This window comes from Anser anser (assembly GCF_964211835.1).
Source record: "Anser anser genome assembly, chromosome: 10".
Taxonomy (NCBI): domain Eukaryota; kingdom Metazoa; phylum Chordata; class Aves; order Anseriformes; family Anatidae; genus Anser; species Anser anser.
Genome location: NC_139730.1, coordinates 12,177,129 through 12,200,340, shown reverse-complemented (window position 1 = coordinate 12,200,340; position 23,212 = coordinate 12,177,129). Strand labels below are relative to the sequence as shown.

Sequence of the window (23,212 nt, the reverse complement as noted above, 5' to 3'; positions counted from 1 at the left end):
AGATGGATATGAAGATAGGATTTAACTCTATAAAAAGTCTTGGTCGTTTTGTAAATAAGTAAGTTCTTGTAATAGACATGGGAAGTTTTCAGTACCTGCAAATAAATTAACCCCAGTTTTGTAAGGAGGTCTGTATTTTCTGGTGAGAACCTGTAACACAAAAGCCAGAGAGCTGCATTGTGTATTGGCACTTCTAGAACAAGGTAAATACAGAACATGGCATAGCTATGCTACAGTACCCTAGTGTCACACTAGGAAATTAACTGTTATTATTAATAATACCCAAATATTAGAACAGTTACCATCATGGGGACTTCCTTTGAACAATACTACATCTATGATTTCAAAATGCCTTATAGATATTAATAAGAAGTGAAGGTAGCTGTTTGAAATGGGTCTGGAAGCACGATAAGAGGATGTGGTTTTATTAAGCTTCACAGTGAGCCTGCACAGTGACCTGGAAATAGAAAATGGGGTTCTCCTTCATCTCCCATAAATGATCCTGTAAATCCCTCCCCAGCTTCTGGGGCCACATGTGACAGACAATCCTCAGCGTTTCTGATGGATCCCACACATTCATCATCAGACTTGCCATTCACTACGCTACAAAAAGATTACGAGCTGTGGACTGCTCACCATGGCCTTGTGGTACACTGCAATCCACAGGCACTGCTCTGGTAGTTAACACACCTCAGACAATATACACCACTGTTCAGCACAGCAAGGCTTCAAATTCAAAAAGGATGCCCTTAGTGTTTTCAGTTACTGTATGCAACTCCCAAACCCTCATGACTAATTTGGGGTTCAGGCAGCAATGTTGTGAACACTTTTAAAAGCATCCCCATTCCCAGGAGGTTTTTGAAGAGATAAATAGCATGAAAAGAATAGCAACAACAAAGTAGAAAGGTATGTTTGTGACCTCGCTTAACAGAAGTGAATTTTCAAGTCCCTGCTATCAGGTCTTAAGAAATCTAGTATGTACAATCACACAGGCACACTTAAATCTCAACTGGAGCGAAATCTGTGTGCCTGGTGGAAGATAAACAGAGAGCAGTGACAGACTAACCTGCAGCTGGTAACAGCAGACTAAATGCAGTGGGCAGATGAGAACAAAAAGAAAAAAGCAGGAGCAAGGAGGAAGGGAGGGAAGGGGAGCACCGAGATAACCAGAATAAACCTGGTAAAATGCCTGGCAAGGATTATTTACGTAATAAACATTCTAGATTAATCCAAATGTCTACCCGACCCAATATACTACCAGAGAGCAGCCACAAGCAGATGTGTAAGAAGGAAAAATAGCTAGTACAAAATGTAGATCCTCCAGTGGTTTCTGACATGCTCCTGCCTTCCTTTAGTCTTTTGCCTATATTTTTAAAAGCACTTGTAAATCAGACGCTCAGGAATGTCCTAAAAAAGACAGATTGGTACTCAGAAACGGTGACAGGGTGGGAGAAACTCACCGTGCACCAGCCCATCTCCAGTCTGCCTACTCACACTCCTTCAAACGCAAATCACTCCATGTGAAACCCAGCAACTGAGTTTTGGCAGACAGTCGGGGTTAGAGAGACAGCCGGGGTTAGATCTTTTTGGTAGAAAAACCTTTGGGATTTATGAAGTCCGTTTGGGATATGTTTGCTCCGAGGCATTTCTGTCCATTTGTTTTCCACTGTTTCTTGGCAGACCTTCAAACAGCTACCTTCTTCCCTGACATGTTGTCAGCAGGAGGAGGACTACAGCTGAGAGCAGAGACAGCTGAAGAGCTTGCAAAGTGCTTGCTTTGCACAGAGACACTGTAATTACCATTAGCTTTTTAACTGTGTCCTCAATTCAGATCTGGGACACCCATCAAATTTATCCTGGCATAAGATGGGACATTGACAGAGAAAAAAAAACAAAAAAAAACATATTCTTACTCTATTGCTTTCTTATAGACTTCAATGGCTTTATCAGTCTCCCCCTCCAAGAGGTGAATTTTTCCCAGCATCTTGTAAGTCAGATCGTGTCTGTTGAGCTCCAGGGCATTGTTTAGCTGGTCTCGTGCCTGAACACACAACCAGAGAGAATAAAAAATAATCAGTGATTATTGCTTGGTGAAGCAATAGCCCAAGAGCAATCCACAGCAGCAAGGGAAAGCGAACAGCAGCTAGCACCCCCTGAGCTCGGAGGGCCCTGCTAGCAAAGCCCAGCCCAGCTAATTGTTGAAACAAGTTCTGCATCGGGGGCCATAAGCTTTCTGGGACAGAAAAAAGCAAAGCAGCATGCTCCAAGCCAAGACAAGAGGCAACGACCTCACGAGGAAGAGAGGAGCACAGGCCTGTTCCTGTCCTTGAATTTGTTTGCTTTAAGGGAAGCCTCAGACCTGTGAGGTTAACAGGTACGTTACAGTTTATTCCTCGCTAAAATGCTTACTCCAGCAGCAAGCAGGGATTGCCAAGTAAACCAGGGGAATGAATCAGCTCTTGTCAGGCACCCACCGCTCCCCTCCAACAGGAGACGCTTTGTAGCATGTCCTCCTCTTACCTCCTCAGGCCTAGCCAGCAGGACTGCAAAGAACATTTGCTCTTTCTGGACACACCATATATTAGAAAGAGAAATGCTGATGTGTTAAAGGAATTCTGCAATATGGGGTAGTTGTTACCAACAACTACTGAAAAGATAGCCATCCCCATGGGCTTCGTTGTGTTTTAGATGTCCTCCAGGAAGTATTCAGCACACACTGCTGCCCAGGGTGACCAGTACCTCTCACTTATGGGAAAGCTGGCAGGTTAGCAGGTCCCAGTATGGAAACTGCTAGTGCAGATAACAAATTCCATGTATGAACCTACACTCCACAGCGTCCTGCTTTACAGCAATGCCTTCAACGGGGAACGCAGCAGGGTTTTGCCTGCAAGGACCACAGCATTCCACCAGAAAGAGCGGCAGGGAACAATTGGGCCAAACTGGGAACAAAGGCTTTCTAAATGTTGTGTTTTCCCTCACAAAGTAACCCCACAGGATCAAGGGCAGCTCAGTGCTCACCACGAGCACTATGAGGAGGGTTAAGTGAAGAGTTGGGAAAGGCATGCTCAGACCAGGGACCAAAAGTCCATTTCAAGTTCCTTATTGCCTCAAAGGCAGCAACAGTGCTGTCCACACTGCAGCTATGCTTCTTTGCAACTTCTGCTCCAGGCTTGGTGCAAAAGGAGCTTCAGACACAGCAGCAAACCCTGTCCATGGAGGGAAGGGAAAGAGGTTCCCACTACACCTCCAGCACACAAACTTCATGACTTTTCTCACTGAATCCCGCCAGAGACAAGGGGAAGCTGATTTTCCTTCAGACCAAAGAGACCATGCACAAGATGCAGCAGTTTGAGCTTTATGCTGGGGAAACAGTTTGGGTCTTAACCATCACACTTCTCTTGCTGCAAGAAGATGGAATTGGCATGCTCAGTGGATTGCTGCTCCTCACAAAACCTGCAGTGTTTACCACACTGGTTTTAAAAGGCTCTGAAACAGATGCAGCTCTTGATGGAGCACAGCTGGTTTTCTGTCTAGTTTGAGGCGGCTCTTTGAGGTTCCTCAAACATTCCTTTTAAGAACAGAAATGCTCTCTGTAAATCCTAGTTCAGAAAAAGCCTCCTGGCCAGCAACAAGGCTAAGCTCAGTTTCACTCTTGTCCAAGTTCACAAACTTTCAGCTGACTCAAAATAATTCAACATGCAAATGAGAACAGACACAGCTCACAAACTTTTGCTCCCAGAAATGAACACCGAAGCAAAAAGCTTCCTTGATACCCAGCACTGCAAAAGGTCCACCTCAAACCCCCAGAGTGTGAAATTTCCAGGACCCCGCTTCCCATCTGTAAGATGAGCATTTGCATTACCTTGTTGAAATGTTTCAGGTACATGTAGCACACCCCCAGGTTGTGGCTGATCTCCTGTATGAAACAAAGCAAAATAAAACCCAATCAGCAGGAGGTTTGAGATGCGATATGTAATCTACCAGTGCCAACAGTCATCGCTGACCGGGACAGGGAGACTCCCGGCCCGTACCCTTCTTGCTTTAGTTCAAATAAACCTATAAATTCCAGTTGCTCCAGCAACCTACAGAGCTAAAGTGCGACAGGATGGGAAAGACTACAGCACAGAAATGACAATGGTCTCTTTGGAGAACACGGAGCAAAGAGCGCTTTTTTAATGTGACTCAGTTCCCAGTGAGATCTCTGAAGCTAACACCCATTGCCCTCATGGGTGGCTCTCCGTCTACCTGTACAATCACAAAGACACACACAACACTGCATCCATCTGGACAAAATTTAAAGATGCATCTAACTTTCCAAAATAGAAGTCAAACATCAGAAGGGCTGATATCCAGGATCTCTGGCAGCTGAAACACGTTTGCAACACAGTAGGAAGATCACTTTGGCATCCTAAACACTCTAGTGCCACTGTAGGGAACAATCATGCCTCTAATTCATCGCCAACAGTGTAACAGCCAAGCTACTTGTCATCTTCCTCACCCTGGCACATCCCGCAGAGCTGAAAAGCAAGGTCCACAAGTTCCTCGTTTCTATTCTGGTAAGCATTTTACTGCTTCATCAGTTTAGACGGCCTTGACCTTTCAGAGGAAACTCTCTTATTTACCCTCACAATGACACTTTCCTCGATGTGGCTCTCCAACTGTGGAGAACAGTAATGAATCAAAGAGCTACTCCTGGTTACTGCGGCTTGCAGAATGAGGCAGCACAAGCGAAGAGCACAGGCTGCTGCCAGTGCTGAGCCAGGTATAGGAAATAACTGATCAAAATGCCCACTGAAGTCTGCCTGTTGTGGCTGTAAATAGGGTTATAGTCATGCCAAGCACATACTGCAGGTAGCTTGGTTAGCTAAGGGAAGATCCACAGCATAAAAGGTTTCCGAGTTGTTTGGCACTGATGAGTTGATGAGAATAACGTCAAATGTATCCTTGTATCAAGACTCAATTTTAGACACACTGAGCACCAAAAGTACAGCTAAAGTCAGCAAGTGCATCATGTCTTAGCAAAAAAGATCACATGTGGTGAGCCTGTCTTAGAAACAGCACTTCTGCAGGCAAAACAGCCACCTGCAGAAGGCTGTCCACAGCTAACTGCAAGCCGTGTCCTCTCTCTTCTCACCCCTCTTGTCACACATCTCCCTTTGCAGTGTTCTTCCTTCATTCTTTCCCTCTTAAGAGGAAAGAGCTTATTTATTATTGCTCCTGTAGTTATCAGCCTGTATTTTGTCCAAGTAGATAATGCTTGGTAGATAAGAAGTAACCCTTTCAGCTAATTTGAGGGTGATCTTTTTCAATGGTGTTTTGCATTATGAAAGGATTCCCAATTACTCAAGCAAGTTTTAGTGATAATGAGGGTTTAATGATGACCGAAGGAGGCACTTCCCATACTGTCCTTAACTTCATCTAGCTCTTTGTACTATATATGGCTGTGTTAATACTAGTACTTTGCAAAGCTCAAACACGTTGCTAGATTCTCTGCTGCTCGTGCCCCAGGACAAGGTGTGGGTCTCTGCAGGCTGAGATCATGCCTTGCTCCTGCGATCCAAACCAGCGGCTGCAGAGCCTCATCAGCATCATCATGCTGCCTCTCAGCCCTGCAGCTCGCACTGCAGGCAGCATGAGCTCCCCTCTGCCTGGAACACGTTTGCAGCTGTCTCCATAAAACTGCAGAAACATCTGCATAGCACAGTAATCTCCAAATCAACACAACACTCACCCAGTCCTTTTCATCGAGTTTAGCTGCTTCGTTGTACACTTCAATGGCTGCCTTGTGTTTCCCCAAAAGAAACCTGTGAAAGCATTTCAATTTTTATTTTTTCTTGCTTTGAAACCCTGCTGTGCAACCACTATCACCTTTGCCAGTGAGAAATGATGCTATTTGCTAGCTCTCCAGAGACCTGCCTGAGAAGCCCTGAGAAGTTTCCAATCATGTCAGCACTGCTCCCTTTCAGGACCAAGGCCATTAATTCTGCACTCCCTTACATTATTGGAGATACAAGGAATGAATCCACAGGCTCTGTCATCTGCCTTTGTCTCCAAGGAAAAGCACAGGTGATCAAAAGCAGACTGGACTCTCAGAGACAGAAAGGGGTCTGCAGGGCAAGTTTACACTGCTCAAGGCTGCATCTTTAGCTCTGGACCTGGAAATTGGTGTGCTACTTCTCTCACTTAAAGCACAAACACAAATTAGAAAAAAAAATACAGAAAAAATAATTAAAAAAAAAAACACAACAATAGCAGCCAAGCAGATAACAGAGAATGTGCTTTAAAGGGTAGCCCACGCTTCTGGAAAGCATCTCAAGTGTTGATAAGGAGGAAGCATGCTTGGAATTAAGCAGCCAGGGATTCCACTTGATGCCTGGGAGAAAAACAAAACCTGGAAGGTCCTGGGTAGCACATCAAAGTGAAGCAATAAAAACACCACTCACAGCGATCGTGCCACCTGCTTGAGGTTGTCAGCACTTCGAGGGTTCAGAATGGAACATGTCTGAAAGAGTTCAAGAGATTCTTGAATTTTCCCCTCCAAGCGAAATATCAAAGCTGCAAGACAACATATACCAGGCAAATTAGTCCATTATCTGCAGGAAAAATGTACCTCTGACAGCAGGGAACTAACAGGGAGTACAGATACATTATAGCAGTACTTGTTTGGTCTTTCCCCTCCTGCAGCAACCTCATGCAGAAGCTGTGTGTGAGGACAGAATGAAAATACACGCAAAGGACTCGTGCTCGTTTGGAAAAAAAATCTGTTCTTAATGGTACAGGCATCTTGAAACCCTGGACAACTGTTCGTTACGATGCAGTCTGGATTTCTCCCCTCCTCCTACAGGCTGCAATAAGCCCTTGGCCAAGAAATCTCAGCTGTCCCCCAGGCCAGTCGCCTGCCAAGGTGACACACAGCCCTTTGAATTTCAACGCCCAGGTTTGGAGGGCGTTTGTGAGAGGGCAGAGGGTGGGACAGGCAGAGGAAGACCATTCTTAGAGCCAGCGGTAAGACAACAGCCACCTGAGGCACGTAGCTCTGACAGACAACACACACCCACAATACGTTTCACAGCACACGATCAAACACGACCCAATCGAACACCAGCACATCGAAGGCCAAGAGCCAGGAGTCCAAGGAGGAACTGATGACAAACTCATCAGTGAAGAGAAAACAGAAAATCTTGTCTCTGTTCATGTGATAATCCCAAATTTCAACACTAGAAGGTAGGTAGAAAGAAAGCCAAATATACTTACATATGAATTTTATTCCTGTTTCCTTCTTTTGTCCCCACTTGTTCACTGTATCTTGTATCAAAAGTAAGTGGCTTTAGCAATATTAAGACTTTCAGAGGCCTCATGTGACATACCTTGAACGTAGACAGCATATTCGCACCTTCCATGAGACTCCTGGAGCTGCTCTTTGATGACAGCCTGAAATGAGGAAGTGCAAAGACCACAGGGTAAATGTAATCCCCGTCTCTGAGAAGCCCATTTACTGGGTCACCATCACCCCCTTTCTAAACTGCAGCATGAAAGTTTTCAAACGAATATAAACCCTTCAAATTTTTTAATAAAGGCAACCTCTACGAAAGAAAAATGATTTCTGACCAAGCAAATGCCTCCTGCGGCCTTGATTTGGAGAATCTTTTTGCATGTGCTACATACAGCTGTGCTGTACCTGGGCGCACAGCAGAGTGCCCCGAAATACCTTGACTTCAAACATAACGCGACATGTTGGGAGACACGGTGCTTCCTTTCGTGACAGTAACGGTGGTATCACACAGGACACGACAAATACAACATTCACGTAACCAAATTTTGTGCTTGGAAAAGTCAGTATTATGACAGAATTCGCAGCTAGTTTTTGCAATATGCTGTATTAAAATACTACAAAAGTGGTCAGCTTTCAACATTTTAACAAAACTAGTGAAAGAGATTTGGTTTCAGCTACATAAACCACAACTGCACATATAAGACAGTCACTGGATTGCATCTGGGACAACTACAAGAGTGTGTGTAAGAGTGCAAATTCATCATTGTTTGTGAAGAGCATGGTGCCAGGAATACCACTGCCATTCAGTGCTTCTCTGTTCGTTCCCATTACCAAAGATAATTAGATATTACCTGGGGAAAACGCCACAAGAAATCTACGAAAGCATCCTCTGCTGATAAGGGTATCTACTCTAGGCCCTTTGTGAAGAAATAAATTGAATTGGAGCAACTGCAGCTGAGTCAGTGAAAGTCAAATGAACAAATGATGAGTACATGGGAAAAGGAAGGAAGAAAACTGAGGAAAATGTAAATTCTTGTTGGATGCACTCCTGCAGCTGACAGCTTGGGGTGCGGGTGCAGCTTGGCTAAATTCCATAGTCACACATGACCTGAAATTATAAAAGTAGCCAAAATGAGTGACTCTGGGCAGGATGCAAACTCTGACTACGAAGCAAATGCCCTGTTTCTGCTCTCTTTGAGGTTCCTCCTTTGCTCTGACGTAGAAGACAAAGAGGAGAAAGAAAGGAGGATTTCTGGGCTAACAATAACCTGGCGCTCGTCTGGCACTTCTGTCAATTGTGTGATCCGTACCACCATCCCCTGCCTCCGAGACGAATAGAAATGAAAGGACCTGAAAACAAGGAGGAAAATTGAACCTCAAACATAGCACATGGAAAGTAGGGTGAAGGCAAGGAGAGTTATTATTGAGAAACCTCACTCACAGAAAGAAAATTAAACAAAGGAAGGAAAAAAAAGAACGAGCGCAGGCTGCTCTTCCCCTTGGACATAACGCCCTCTGATCTCCTGACCAGAGACCCTCCACGAGCCTACCTTTTAGTCTTTACCAAGTACTTTATCATCGGACATTCAGCTCAGACACAAACAAGCATCTTCTGAACACAGACATGCTACATTGCCCCATCTACATAAAACCAGTCTCAGAGCAAGAGCAGGCAATAGAGAGCTATCTTTTATAGAGATCTGATTAATTCTTTAAGCCCTAAAAATCCCATAGTGAAAGGCCTTGAGCTGAGAAATATGATCTGTAATCCCAGCGTTTCCTCCCAAGTTTATTTAACTTGCTGACAGAATTTAGATGTATTGGCAGGAGACCAACCAGCGTGAGTGATTTTAATTAATTAAAAGCATCTGGTAATTTTAATAATCCTTCCCTCACACATAACAGAAGATTTCTGTTATGAAAAACGGTTAGGGGGAAGAGCTAGAGTTGCTGCTGCAAGCAGAACGCACAGTTTATGAGCTGCCTATCTGAAGAGCAAGAGCTGAGTGATGACGACTGCTTAGCAGGGCCCGTCCCTGTGCTCCCCCCTCGTCACCCCCCAGATCCACTCTGCCTGCACTGCAATAGCAGGGCTGCTGCTGCCTCTGGCTCCAGGGGATGTTTGCCTTGCGCCTCGCTGGGTAGCGGAATCGAGCAGCCGGAGTTATCAATCTCGCGCTGTAATAAGCAGCAACATTGGTCAGAAGCTTGGCAACGCCGGAATAGATGCAGGAGCAGCACTGTAAGGGTTAAAACCAATTTAATGCTTGGATTTCAGGGAGTCAATGTTAGGAAACATTTTTTCCTTGGGCTTTTACACCGCTGACAAATAGGGGAGCTTTTACAGTTACGCTACAGAGGAGGCATCTCAAGGCACTGAGCAAGAAGGAGGGTACAAGATCAGGCCAAAATTAATAGCATCACAGGTCATTTGTTTATTAGCTGAGTCTTAAAAGAAAATTGATGGATTTAACAAATGCCAAAATTATACTGAAATCAGTGAGTTTAAAGCCATTTCAGTCATCAGGGATAAGGATGCCACCTTTCATTTTTGACGGTATTGGCCCTGAATAGCATGTCTGGGGCTGCCTATGCTCACTGCGTGTAAAGGCAGGCACCTGGGGCATCCTGTGTAGACCTGTAACCCCATCGGGCACCAGCAGAGAGAGCCAGAGGCTACCGGAGGGCAGTTCAGCCCACCTAGAATCTGCATTGCCTTCTGGACACGGCTATGGTTCAGAGACTGCAGGAGGATCCTGGCGTGCTTATGTTCTTATCTTCTTTGGGACAGATCCAGGCCTCTGAGCACACATTCATCACATCTGGGAGGAAGGATGGAAGATTATTTAACCAGCTACTGTCCGGTGCCAAAATCTCCCAATGTTACCACAAAAACACGGTTTTGTGAGCCAGGAGGAAGGAGCTGACAGCTACAGCGAAACTGGTCTGCCACAGGAAATGATATTAGCTGTCTTCTCTACATTTTTCCCCATATTTTACTTCCTTCAGTGACTGAAGACAACTTGGAGAAGCCAGTGCTCCCTTCAGACCATCCACACGGATGCTTTCTGTTTTCCTGAGCAGTACATCTCTGCACTCCACGAGTCTACATCCCATCAGGGAACCAGCAAACGTACAAAACAGGAAACCAACGAAATGCAGTCAGATCAACAGAAAAGGGAAGCAATTTTCTATTTAGATTACTAGTCCAGCCTCTGCTTAGATCTGTTTAAACCAAGATCTGAGTGGAAATCACTCTGCTGACGATAGAGCCCTCCAGCTCCATTAATTAAGAGCTAAACGAATTTCCTCTGGCCTACCACTTTCTTAAGCACCCCCGGGAGTTCTCCAACAGAGAGAGACAAGTCCTGGCCGATCCTGATGTTTCAGGAGGAAAGAAATATTTTCAGATCTTCTTTGCACATTACAAAAACAGAAAGGCAACTCTTACACCCCTCCTCCTGCCACTGGCCCCATCATCTTCAGTATGTCAGGAAAACACACTGGTTAATAAACTTGCCATTTTCTTAGTCCACTTACTGTTAAATCTCAAATCAAACAACCACTTCCACGATACCCACCAAACTCAGAAGAAATAAAAGGGTGCAGCGTATCACATGCAAAATGAAAGAATTTCATTCAAGGATAGCCAAGATGTATTTTTAGACTTGGTAGAAAAGTATTACTTGATTGAAGTGCTTTTCATAGCAGCTCTGTAGGACCCTTGAGAGACCTGCACTACGGAACTGCATTATAATCAGTGTGGAAGACCCTGGGTATCACCTGGAACAAGAGAAGCTTGCAATCCTTTCATTTTCACCACTTCCAAACATATGGTGAGTTTATGGAGCACTCTAGAAAACTGCATGTATGAATCCTGATTGTAGTTGAGGATTTAACAAAATTAAAGCTGTTTTGATCCTTGTCTTAGTTCTACTTTCTTTTGGTCCCCTGATTCCAAGAGAAGTCAGGAAGGAGGGTGGCCAGGGCTCAGCCTTACCTCAAAGCTGGGATATTATGTTGGTGATGTACTGGTTTATGGGGAAAGGAGGGGTCCTAACGACCCTGTGGCACAGCAGGTGATCTGGCAAACCTGCAAGGCCATAGCTCTGCACCTCCCCTGTCCACGGCACAGCTAGGCCAGGCATGAAAACTATCATTTGACAACAGCAGTAAAGTACTTCCTCATGCAAAGTCTTGGCAGCAGCTCTTACCTTACACTCATCATAGTCTCTGCGAACGTAGAGCAGATAGATGTACCAGTTTCTCCTCTCTAGGACGGGTAACTCGGGCACTGCATGTAAAATACAAAATGAGATTGATCAGCAGGGAACCTGGGCAAAGCATGAGAGGGATTCTGAACTGCCTGGTCTGCAAGCACAGCACAACTAATTTGAGAACAGCAATTGCACCCGTCGGTGCAATTAAACTTCCGACTTGAAACCTGGAGCCTGGACATACAACCCATGTCCAGTTTCATTTTATTTCTCAAACTGATGTGTAAAATGCGTTGTTTGAGACAGAGACACTAAATGAGGTCTCTTAGCAGAAAACAGAAAGGTACCACCTCAAAAGGCTTGAGGCATCTGCTCCTTCTGGTGCAGCTACAGGAGCAAGCAGCACCGAGCAGCAACACGTTGGCTACGCACACAATTTAATTTAGCACTAACGCTGGTCTGATGGGATTGGTTTTTCCAAATACGCAAGAAGCAGCTTGGGGAAATGAGTTAGATTCACATTTTGGAAGTAGGGCAGAAGAATCAAACTTCTTTAAAATAAATTTCTGGGAGTGAATGAGAAGGAAATAGGCACCACACACAAAAGGAGACTTTGGAGATGTTGCCATTCTCGAGGTGTGAATAATTTAGAGAGGTCAGGCTTGGTTCTTTGAAACTGTGAAGGGAGTATGAAACATCACAGGTCTGAGCTACTGTGAAGCTACTGGCAGAAAAACCTATTTGATGCAGTGGAAGGGAAAGGCTTGTGCTCCGGTGTTTCACTCGTATGGAGCTTGCAGCAGAAATTATGGCAAATCACGAATGGATGTTGCTTAGTGAATTCGTGTTGGGTTTAAAAGTTTAACACGCTGCTGTGCATTTCATTAAGGCTCGAAATGTATTGCTTGGTACTCGTTTCTGCAGCTCAGATGCTGGTAGCTGAGAGGTAACCATAGCAACTGGCAAAAAGCTGTATGTTTGCAAGTCAATATTGTGACAGAAGCGTGGAAGGCAAAGATTGTCGCAGGGGCCGGGGCCGCAGGGATGGCCCACGGTCCCCACCGGCAGCCTGCGGCACGGGGCAGGGTCAGATGGAAAGCTGATGTGACCAACTTAAGGCAATGCAGGGATCAGGGATCCAAAAGCTCACATCAAATGCTGCTCCCTCTCAGACCTTTGTAAGAACGGCATTTGCACACGCACACTCCCAGATCAGTTTAATTGATTTCCAATAGCTTTATGTTTTCCATTTGTTCTTCCTCGTGGTTTCCCAGCAAGTAAGGATTTAAAAGTGGCTACAAAATGATTTTTAAAAAAGCACTATTTCATAAAGAGCATAGAGGGCTGCTCTTCTGGACTGCATCGGGTGGTTACCTAATTCATTGGCAGGCTTGTAATGACTTCCTTGTGTAAGTTATTGCAGATGCCAGGCTCTGACAGAACTTTCTTTTCCTAGAAATACAGCACTTAGGGGTACTGGAAGTGAATTGCAGAAAGCAGCCAGACTTGTGTGCTGCCCCTGCGTGGCATCTCCTCTTGCCACTACCCAACACAAAATACTGAACCAGATGGAACATCGGTCTGACCTATTCAGGTACTCCTTACCTTCTTTTGTAATCATGGATTTAAAGGTAGGCATTGCAAACTCTATTTAACCATCAACATTCCAATTCCAGTCAGAACTAAAGTACACTTTGCCAATTTGTGCTAGTAATACAGCCTAAAATTACAAAATCCTGTATCATTACAAACAATGGAAACTGTTTTAAATAGGAAACAATCAGAAGGGCCTCCAGACAAATCCCACCTGGTCTCCAGCCTGATGCCAGGAGTACTGCAAGCCTTACCGAGAGGTCGAAAAGAAATAGAGAGCACCATTAAACCTTAAAACATACAGAAAATTGAGCTGGCTCGGGTGTGTTCCAGCTGAGGTGGGAAAGACCAAATGACGTCAGACCCTACATGAATGCTTTGGGATAAGGATGGCACATCGGCGAGCGGATGGTAGATGGGTTATTGAATTCCTGAAGGAAAGGGCTTTTTCACAGTTGTGGGACCAGAAGAACATTACAGTGCTGCCTACACGACGGCAATGCCTGCTGAGAGCAGTGCTGGGAAGGAAGAAAGAGGCGACATTCACCCAAGCCAGCAACACAAATGCTAAATGTCACTGCACTGAGCTGGGTATCGAGCTGCAACTGATCCTGCGCATGCACTTCCTAGCGTTGAAAAAGGCATCAGAGACTGAAGAGAACAAAGCCACCTGAAAATGAACACAGATTTTATAATGGATTTGAGCGTGAGCTTGATCAATTTACCATAATCTATCTCAAACATCTGCAGCATAGACAGGCACGAGCCACGGCAGTGTTTTCTTTCCTTGTCCCTCTGCCATTGTCCTGCTGCTGAGAAACAAGCAGGAATGGAAAGAAAACGACAAAATGGACACTGACATCTCACAAACACCATCTGCCTTATGGGTCTGAGACTGCAAAACCCAGAAGAGTTACCTAGAGAAGCTGGGCTGGAAATAAAACTGAGAGGAAACAAAAAGGCCATGAGACACACAAGTGAATGGCATTCACATCTGCAGAGATAAAAGGGTTTTGCTTCCCCCCGGCAATGCGCTGAGCTATCTCCTCGGATAACCATGTGGAATTGGGAAAACACATGGAGTTTTTACTCTCCTAAAACACATTTGGAAATAGCAACAAACCTGACTGAGATGACATCAGCATCCTTTTTCCTTTTTCCCGAAGATAAATAAATTGAAAAAGATAAATAAATTCTGATGTCTTTCGAAAAAGATGTCTGGATTAATTCGTAGATAAAAGTGATCTGAGCACAAAAGAAACACAAAGATTCATAGAAGAATGTTGATAGACTCCCTGAGTCTACTCCAGAAAGAAAACATCAATGGTTTGACGCTTTCTGTGAAGAACTCCAAGACAAACATTATGTACCAAGCCTGGTGTGGAAGCCGCAGAGGACAGAGAAGAGAGGAAAGACAAAGAAATTGCAAGGAAATTAATAAATCATTAGACAAGAACTTGTCTAATCCACCCGAAAAGGGCTATGGGAAGCAAAGGACTGTTAACTGGGCTGTATGTTACCCACAGAGTACCTACAAACACAAAAATGGGTGAGGCGTGCCGTGCCGCGCAGCACTTGCTGCATCGGCCTCGACAGCAGCACGTGGCTGGATCTGGCCACGGGGCTGCTGCGAGGGGCACAAAGAAAGGAAAGAAGCGCCGGCACCACGCTGCAGACTCCTCAAGGGCAGGGATGATGGGGAACAGTGGAGTTTTCATGTGGCACAGAGCGGTTTGCAATCTCACCCTAATTAGAGGCTGCAACCGGTCACTCGGGAGGTTTCTGCACAGGGAAAAGCTACTGAATTTGGCCTTGCCAGGAGGAGCTGAGCACATTCATCACGTCCCTCAGGCTGCCTGCAATCCAATTTTCCACCTTTTTCAATACACGGACCTTCAGAAGTCCCTCGTATGTAACTGCTGCGGAGCGCAGGAAAACACGCTTTTCTTTGCCACCTTTCGCACAGCCCTCACCTACAATCCAGTCCCTGCGGGGATGCAGGGACCACAGGTTAGAAAAACAGTGCTTCTGACCATTCTAGCAGTGAAAACAGATGTATTTTCTGTAAATCATGCTGATCAAGGGCCAGTCAAAGAAAACACAATTATCCCCAAACTGTATTTACAGTGAAAAGGGTTTATAGCTTGTGTAATTATCTTTTCGCCTCTCTTTTCTGAGAGTACAAAAGTCTAGTCTCATTAAGCACCTGCGACAGGGTGCCAGGCACCAAATATATGATTAAATACCTCAGTCAAGAGACAGGCCAGTTGCTCTGCAGTGTTTTGATTGAATTCAAAAGGGAATCCATCTGATCCCCCTCTTTCTCTGTGGCCAGTGATTGATTGCCCAACTTGCTCCCAGCAACGTGATTTTTCTTTCTGACAATGCGCCTTTACGGAAGTCACTGGAGTGGAAAACCCGACAGAATCGGAGGAAGATCATCAGGTTTGTATCTGCGCTGCACTATCATCACTCTTCACTCCATTCATCCTGTTATAGATTTTCTCAAAGGACTGGAAAAAATAAAATCAGAATTGTCCCCTTTTGTGGAAACCTCCCTAGGAAATTACTTTGTGCTTGTGTCTTCATATTGGGTAATTACAGCCTAGATACCAACTATCAAACAGCGGTTTTCAGATTTAATAAAAGCCTATTGAAATTGCTGTAGTGTAAAAAGGGTGTGGGGGGGGAAGCACAAACAACCAAATTTCAGGGGGAAGTGATTGCTAAAGCACTGGCTGTCCTCTCGAAGAAGGTACCCAGAGACTACTTGTGCTGTAGGCACAGCCAGACGAAGCCGACTTCACCGTAACCACACGGGCGCAGCCACAGCCAGCCCATCACCCGTCCTAGTTACATCCCACTTAAAAACTGGATGCTGTAAAACAAAACCCTGCAGTCTTGAGAAAGCACACCAGCACACAGGTACTTTCAAGATTAATGAACAAGGATGGAATAACTCAAGTCTTTCACTACCATGGTGTTTTGCTATTAGCAGAGCTGCACCAGAGAAAATATTTGGGACAGTGCATCTTGCTCAAAAAGAAAAAGAGGGGAGCTTTGCTGCAGCAAAGACACAAGGCTATTATCTTGTGCCACTGGAGAGGGCACGGCTCCCTCGAAGACACAAAAGCTGGATTGATCTTTTTGATTTGGGATTCATTTCCCAGTTGCAAGTACTTCTGGTCATCAGCTTAGCATCAAACTCACGGCAGCATAACATTTCACCTGCGGCTGGAGGAGCCTCCTCACACCTGAGATGCGACGCGTGGTTAAGTCTTTCAATGCCAACATCCACCGCACCCCGTGATTCCCAGCTCAGTCTCCTCGAGACGTTTGCTGGCATTATTGCCAGGGATGTGATCGTTCCCACCTGCAGAGTTTGGGGAAGGTTTGCTGCTGGGCATGGCTGCAGTTACGGCCCGAAATGAAGCTTGGTGTTTCCACAACCGTGTTTAATTAGACACCAGTAGGAAGGGAAAGGCGAGGATGAAACCAGCTGTGCAGTTCTCCTTCTTGCCTTGAGCTTCACAAGCTCCCAACGTGGGGAAATATGGTAAAGCTGATGAAATAGAGGTAATGAGCATCTTCTGAATAAAAATAATACTAAAATAATAAGGAACAAACTCAAATGGCTGCTATAGAACAATGTACCAGGGAACCTTGTTTTCCAAAATAAGGTACAAATTATGGATAGAAAGCATTTTAAGCTCTCAAGCTTTTTAAATTTAAAAACAACAGACTGCTTTGACAGCAGTGAAGCATCCTACAAATCCCTAGCTAGGCTGGTGCACAGACACAAGAACAAGAAATCCTCTTCCTTACTCAGACACCCAAAGGCTTTTGTTGAGATTGTGGCAATATAAACACATTATAGCTTGGGAAGAAAACTAGTACAGGAACATCATCCTGCCTACGCCCAGATCCAGCTCTGGAGTTCGAAAAGAGTATAAATGGAGACAAAATGTATTCAAAATTCGGTAATGATAAAAAATAGCTCAAAAAATCACCACCCAGGGGAGGTTGTTTATGCTACACTGCACTCATTGCATGTGTATATATGCATACATACATGTGTGAGAATACAGGTGTTCGTGTACACAAAAATACCTGTAAAATGCAGAAACGTTTATAAGTGTAAAATACCTGTAAACAACAGAAAAAAGGAGAGAGGATTTTGCAACCGTCTCCTCGCATGGCTGCAGCCATTCCCTCTGTTTAATTCCCTTCTCTCTGTTTTCCCTTTTGCAAATTGCTGCTGGAACACCTTTAAATCAAACGATAAACCCGTATGGTTCCTCCTTATTTACAGTCAGCTGGGGTTAGTAAAACTCATCATGTAGTATCCTGATGTTGGAAAGAAAGCCATAATTCATAGCTGTGATCTTACTATCACTTATTAATAGCTTCACGAGACACAGAGAGAACTGGAAGAAGGCTGAAAAACAAGAGCAGGTTTAAACAAAAAGGCAACATTTCTGACTCTACACCTCCCCCTGCAGGAAAATTAGCCAAAGTTATATAAAGAGATGAAAATTGTATCTTAAAAGTTGATTTACACACTAGGAAAAAAAGGTGGGGGCAATTTTTGTTGCTAGTTTACATTGCATAAATCTTGAAGAGCAGCCAGCTCAGACTTCAAAGTCAGTGGTTTTCCTGAGTTAAGACATTTAAGGTCTGAGTTCCTCCAAATGAAATGTTTTTATTTGCAAAACAAATACCTGCACAAATTATTCAATATAAATGCCTCCACAGCATGAGTTGCTCAAGTTTAACCTTTGAAAGGTGAAGTGAGAAGGTTACAGAAGTAAAGGAACCAATGCTTGCGACCACCCCAGACCTCCCAGTGGCACAATCAGTTTGCTTACTGGGAAACCTCCACTACCAGCACGAGGCTGGCGAGATACCGCTCTGCAATCCTGACTCCTTTCGACAAGAGGTGGGGAATTATATTTCCCTAAGCACGAATACATTACCCTGAGCACTGCGACACGAAGCATTTGATTCAGACCTAAAAGAGCAAGCAGCCTTGGGGTGAAGCTTAGTAATGCACACATACCTTCAAAAGCAAACTAAAAAAGTAGACTCTCGTTTATTGGCCTCAAAAAAGACACCAACCATCTGTTTCCTCTGCACAAGCCAATTCTGAGCATTGATGCTGTCTGCTGAGCAGCAGCACGCATGCTGAACAGAAGAAAAACAAGTCTGAAACAACTTTTGCCATGTTTGCTTTTAAACACAAGCTAATCTAGAAAAAAAACAGGCTGACTCGACACAGCTCTCAACTCTACGCTGGAGATATTCAAGGATTCAAGCCCCTGGCAGAGCCCCCCACTGTTATCTTCCCCATTTCAATGCTTTCACCCTGCTTGATGCCCTGCGCTCGATACCCTGGTAGGCAATGGGGAGAGGGAGCTCCCTTTGGGTGTTTGTTTGCCAGAGTATGCCGCCCCAGAATAAAACTGCACAGGAGGTCTGAGGGATGGAAGATATTTCCCCCACAAAAGAAGTAATGCTGGCTGCAGACGTTCCCAAAATAACCCTCCTAACCAGCTTCTCATTAATTCCAGTACCAGGAGCGCAGTAGCGATCAGTGCTTTCAGGATTTCCAAACTAATCCTTCTTTTGGCTTAAATACTTATGCTTAGGCTTTTTCTGTCTACGGTGTGAGGTGTTTTGCATAGAAATTGAAACCAAAATTGTTATAAGGCCTTTGTAAGAAAAAGCTTTCCCATTTAAAAGCAAAACAAAATTAAGGCAGGAATAGCGCGGCAATTCAGTCCCGACAGCCTCTGAAACTTCCCACTCAACCAAGAGTAACAGCTAAAACCTACCCTCGTTTCATCCCTTGCAAAAGAAGGACATTTTAGAGTTGGTCTTGCAAATGGTCCAGCGCTTCCTGCTATCAGACCCTGTTTCTGAATGCCGCAGTTTTTCCTGACGTGCTGCCTCAGGATGAAGTTTTCCACGCCAGACATCTGTCCCAGAACGAAGATTTGCTCTTCCCTACTGCACGGGTGTCATGCCTTCGGTTACATGAGCGCATCTACAGCACTGGTATTTTCACCAGGCGCCCTGCCTCATCCTTATTAGGATGAATAAAAAAATAAATCAAGGTTGGGTGTTGAATGAAATTACTGCAAAATATGAACGATACAGTGACTAAATTGCAGGACTTCTGTTACACAGCTTAAACCTTATGGGGCAAAGGGGACAGAACCTGGAAGAAACTAAGAGTCTCTTTGTTAAGACACTGAGATGCTGCATATGAGACATGAAACCTCACTCTGATGCTGGATAAATCACCTACCAGAGCTTCCCCAAGGCAGCCACCACATGCCCATCCCTCATTTTTGGCTGCCCATGAGACCTGGTACCTCCCAGCACTGACTCCAGCAAGCACGATGCACAGCAGCGATGCGTGTCTACCACGGTGTTAGCGTACACACAGTTTGTAACTCCGACAAAGCAAGCCCTCGAGCATCAGGGAACCCCGCATCAGTACCTACTTTTGACTATGACCTTGCAGCACCAGGGAATTTGTCTGTGCTGGGATAAACAAGACATCTGGCTATACCCTAAATAAGGGAGATATTTTTGACTTAACACTCCCACTGAGCTGTTCCCTTTTTGGTGAGTGCCCTCATCCCTGTGCAATGGGTGATGTTGGAGAGCTGGGCAAAAGCCAGCGTGTAATTTTGTCACGAAAGACTCAGGGGCTTGGATTAATGTTGCGCAGACAAGGTTAATTGTGACATTCTTGAGTGGGATGCACCTCCCTTAACTTAGGCATCACAAAATTAAGACAGCTGAGTTATTTGCCTTGGGCTGTCTTTGCAGTAAAGCAGAGGAATACGCATCCTCGGGGAGAGATTCATCTCACCCTGAGATAGGTGGCTGGGAGAGATCAGAAGGGTGGCATTGGATGGGGCTTTCCACTTACTAAACACGAGCACAGGTGATCTGCTCTGACCTGGAGCTGGATATCAGAGCCATCTAAGTTAAGAAAGATTAATCCCGCCCTTCCTAAATTTGTTTGTTGCTATTTTAGTATATATTTTATTAATTTCACAGCAGGAGATGCCATTTCATTTGTAAGCAGTACACCAGACAAACTAAACTGAATACTTTAAAATACAAAAGAAACTGCCTAGCACCGAGAACTTTTAAAGGAAGATCAAAAAAATAAATTCGCCAACTTAAATGTCATCCTAAAGTAGTATGTTGCAATCGTACGGCTAGATCCCCTAAAGCTGGGCTACTGCACCCCATATATATAGGGTTAGATATTTCTTAATTATCAAATCAGCAGAAGGCACTCAGATTATACTTGCTTGCTACAAGAGTTAGCACCTTTCTGGCACTTTTCATTGTCTAATTAAGTTTGCAATAGGTTTAAGAAGCAGATATGAATTTTTATTTTTACAGGGGGGAAATGAAATTAGGCTGACAGCTGCCAAAAAATGTAAAACTAGAACTGAAACCATAAAACGTCTGATTTAAAAGTCTGCACTAAAATTTTACGGTGACACCAGCCTTGACAGAACAACACACCTACCACACTCGATCTAAAACGAGTCCCCGTGTTATCACAGATATTAATGTACACACACAAGAGGGCAGAGCTGTACTAGCACATTCAAACTTAAATGTTTCCAGTTCTTTATGGTGCGCGGTTGTTGCTTTGAGGCAAAGAGGATGAAGCGTATTACACAATTTAATTAACCCAAAATGGTAACTCACCTTTTTTAACAGCACTCTACAGAACTAAAAACATCTGCATCAGATCCTGCACAAAACACGTGTGGCAGTGCTACCCACGTATCAGAGATGAAAATACTAGCTTTTCATAGAAAACAATCACCAACCAATCTGTATTATTAGAAATCATTTTCTTTCAGCAAGTTTTTAGGTTCAAATGGGCTACAAAACCTGGCTTGCACATGGCCAAATGGAACCAAACTTGTATGTCCAGAAACCAAGAACCACATTTGTGTCATTGAGTCCCCCCCCAGCATTTCTACTAACATATTTTCTTTTTGACACACTTAAAAGTACTAATTAATTTAACTCAAGGGCGTCATTTTTTATCTGGATTTCTCAGGCAGCTTCACTCTTACAAGTTCAAAGGCAGCTTTGAAGCTGGCTCAAAGAATGGATTTATATTGATTTATCAGGAATTCAGAAATGACCGGATCTGCAGCGCACAGAACCAACTCACCAGGGCATTACAAAGTTCCTGCTCCTCAGAGCGCTCGAGCCATTAAAATACGTGCAGGAGCAGGAGGGATGCCCATCGGTTCATCTGCATGAGCCGCCTAGAGAGAAAGCGAGATGCATTTGCAGGACACAGCATAAAAGACGCCTATCTTTTTCTGCATAAGCTGGAAGTTATTTATAATGCAACAGTCACATTTTGAGATCGTCACCAGCACTTCCTAACTACAGTCAGTTCCAGATAAAGTGAGTTTACTGCCCATCAAATTGGCACCAGCAACTGTTTTTTTATTAGAGCCCAATGACGACATCCTTGTCTTCAAGAATGAGGACCTACGTGAAAAGGACAGCACGATCAGTATTTGAGCTAAATATTGACGGGGACAAGAATAGCTAGACAAGAATAATACCCGGCACTTGAGAATGTTTCAAAATTCAATTAACCAAAAGAAACTACTCCGGTAAGATGCAGAACACTGGGGCTTTGTCACCTATCCAAAACTCAGGTTTCTGTGTGGGAAAAGAGTTTTGAGAAGCTTTGAGCCACAAAGAAGAACACCCTCCTTACCGCAGAGTTTAAGAACAGGACAAAGCCACTGCTTTAAAACATCTGCTCACATTATATGCTTCCCCACTTCTGTTATCTAGTTTGGCTGTAATAGCCAAGTCTACACCAAACTTCGCTATTACGTACAAAGCAACACTGAGCACTTGTGTGTTCACCACTGCTAAACCTGTCTCATCGACTGTTTGGGTCAGTACCTTACTTTGTCTCTGGAAAGGAGAGTGCTATAAAACCCGAGGGAACTTTGCTTCCTCCCCTTCGGTGGCCCACGTTGGCCTTACAAGCCATTTTGGCTAGTTCAGCTGTAATTATACCAGACAGAAGTGGAAACCACATTAAAAAAAAAAAAGAAATCAGACGAAGACTCACAAGCCTTGAAGCAGCCAGAAAACAGCCAGACACCTGGCTGATTTTACAGAAGTGCTCTGATGTGAAGCGATGAGTGTGTTAAATCACCCTGCGGGCAGAGCTGAACAGGGAACACAAAATTTCTCCCTTCTGGTACGCTCATACATCTTGCCTGCACCCTTCAGTACTATCTTTAGCAGCACTCAAACAGGTCAAGTAGTACTCTGCAGTATATTACTTTTATATAATATTTTTCACTTAACGTCTCCAAATGTTTTGTTAACTGAAAACCTGCAGCATCCAAACGCTGTCACTGAATGTTAGACCAATCTTCTCTTTGATAAATGTTAAAAAACAAAGTTGAAGCACTTTGCCAAAGGTCACAGCTAATCCAAAGCAGAATTCCTTTGCTATAAACATTAGAAAAATCATACCTACAATGGATCCAAAAAATATCCTAATGCCCCGGACTGGGGAGAACACTTAATCCTTGCTAATCCTTTTGCAATTCTCAAGTGGGAGATTTTCTCTTTGAATATAATCAACCTGCCCCGTCCTTGGGTACACGTAGCGGGGTTGGTAACAATTCAGAATCGCCTTCTTCACAGTCTTAAGGGCTTCTGGCCCACGTTATTCCAGCAACTCAAGTGTACTCCACTTTACTTTGCTACAGTGTATTTAATATGTTAGGTTTTTTTTAGGATTCTATCCTGTTATTAAAAATCCATCACTGTATCTCAGCAAAAGCTTGGGTCTAATATTTGTGTAGAAATCCAAATGCAAATCCATTAACCTCTGAACTGTTATTAGACTAACACGAGAGCCCAGAACTTGCTTTCTAAATAATATTTTTCATGACAAAGGGAAATAAATTCAAGTTCCATAAAAGCTCTATTCCCAGCTTGTATTGTTGACTTTCTCTGCTGCGGCACTATCAGTTACCATAAAATGACTTGACTGGCCTGCGTGGCAAAAAGAGTGGAGAGCTGGGAGACAGTC

The 23,212-nt window shown here is 44.2% G+C and overlaps 1 protein-coding gene across 5 annotated transcripts in view; it reads right to left on the bottom strand.

Moving 5' to 3' along the window:
- Nucleotides 1-23,212, bottom strand: part of BBS4 (Bardet-Biedl syndrome 4) — a 41,914-nt gene that overhangs the window by 12,821 nt on the left and 5,881 nt on the right. For 3 of the 5 annotated variants that reach the window (XM_083850550.1, XM_083850551.1, XM_083850552.1), the window contains exons 3-9: nt 11,488-11,567; nt 7,368-7,431; nt 6,444-6,502; nt 5,732-5,804; nt 3,863-3,916; nt 1,914-2,041; nt 96-150 (exon numbers count right to left, since the gene is read on the bottom strand). In XM_083850550.1, coding sequence (XP_083706676.1) covers nt 96-150; nt 1,914-2,041; nt 3,863-3,916; nt 5,732-5,804; nt 6,444-6,502; nt 7,368-7,431; nt 11,488-11,501 — 447 coding nt within the window. In that variant the 5' untranslated portion in view covers nt 11,502-11,567. Of the gene's footprint in view, nt 1-95; nt 151-1,913; nt 2,042-3,862; nt 3,917-5,731; nt 5,805-6,443; nt 6,556-7,254; nt 7,432-11,487; nt 11,568-23,212 lie in introns of those variants that run through there. The other 2 variants (XM_083850549.1, XM_083850553.1) reach the window with 2 other exon arrangements.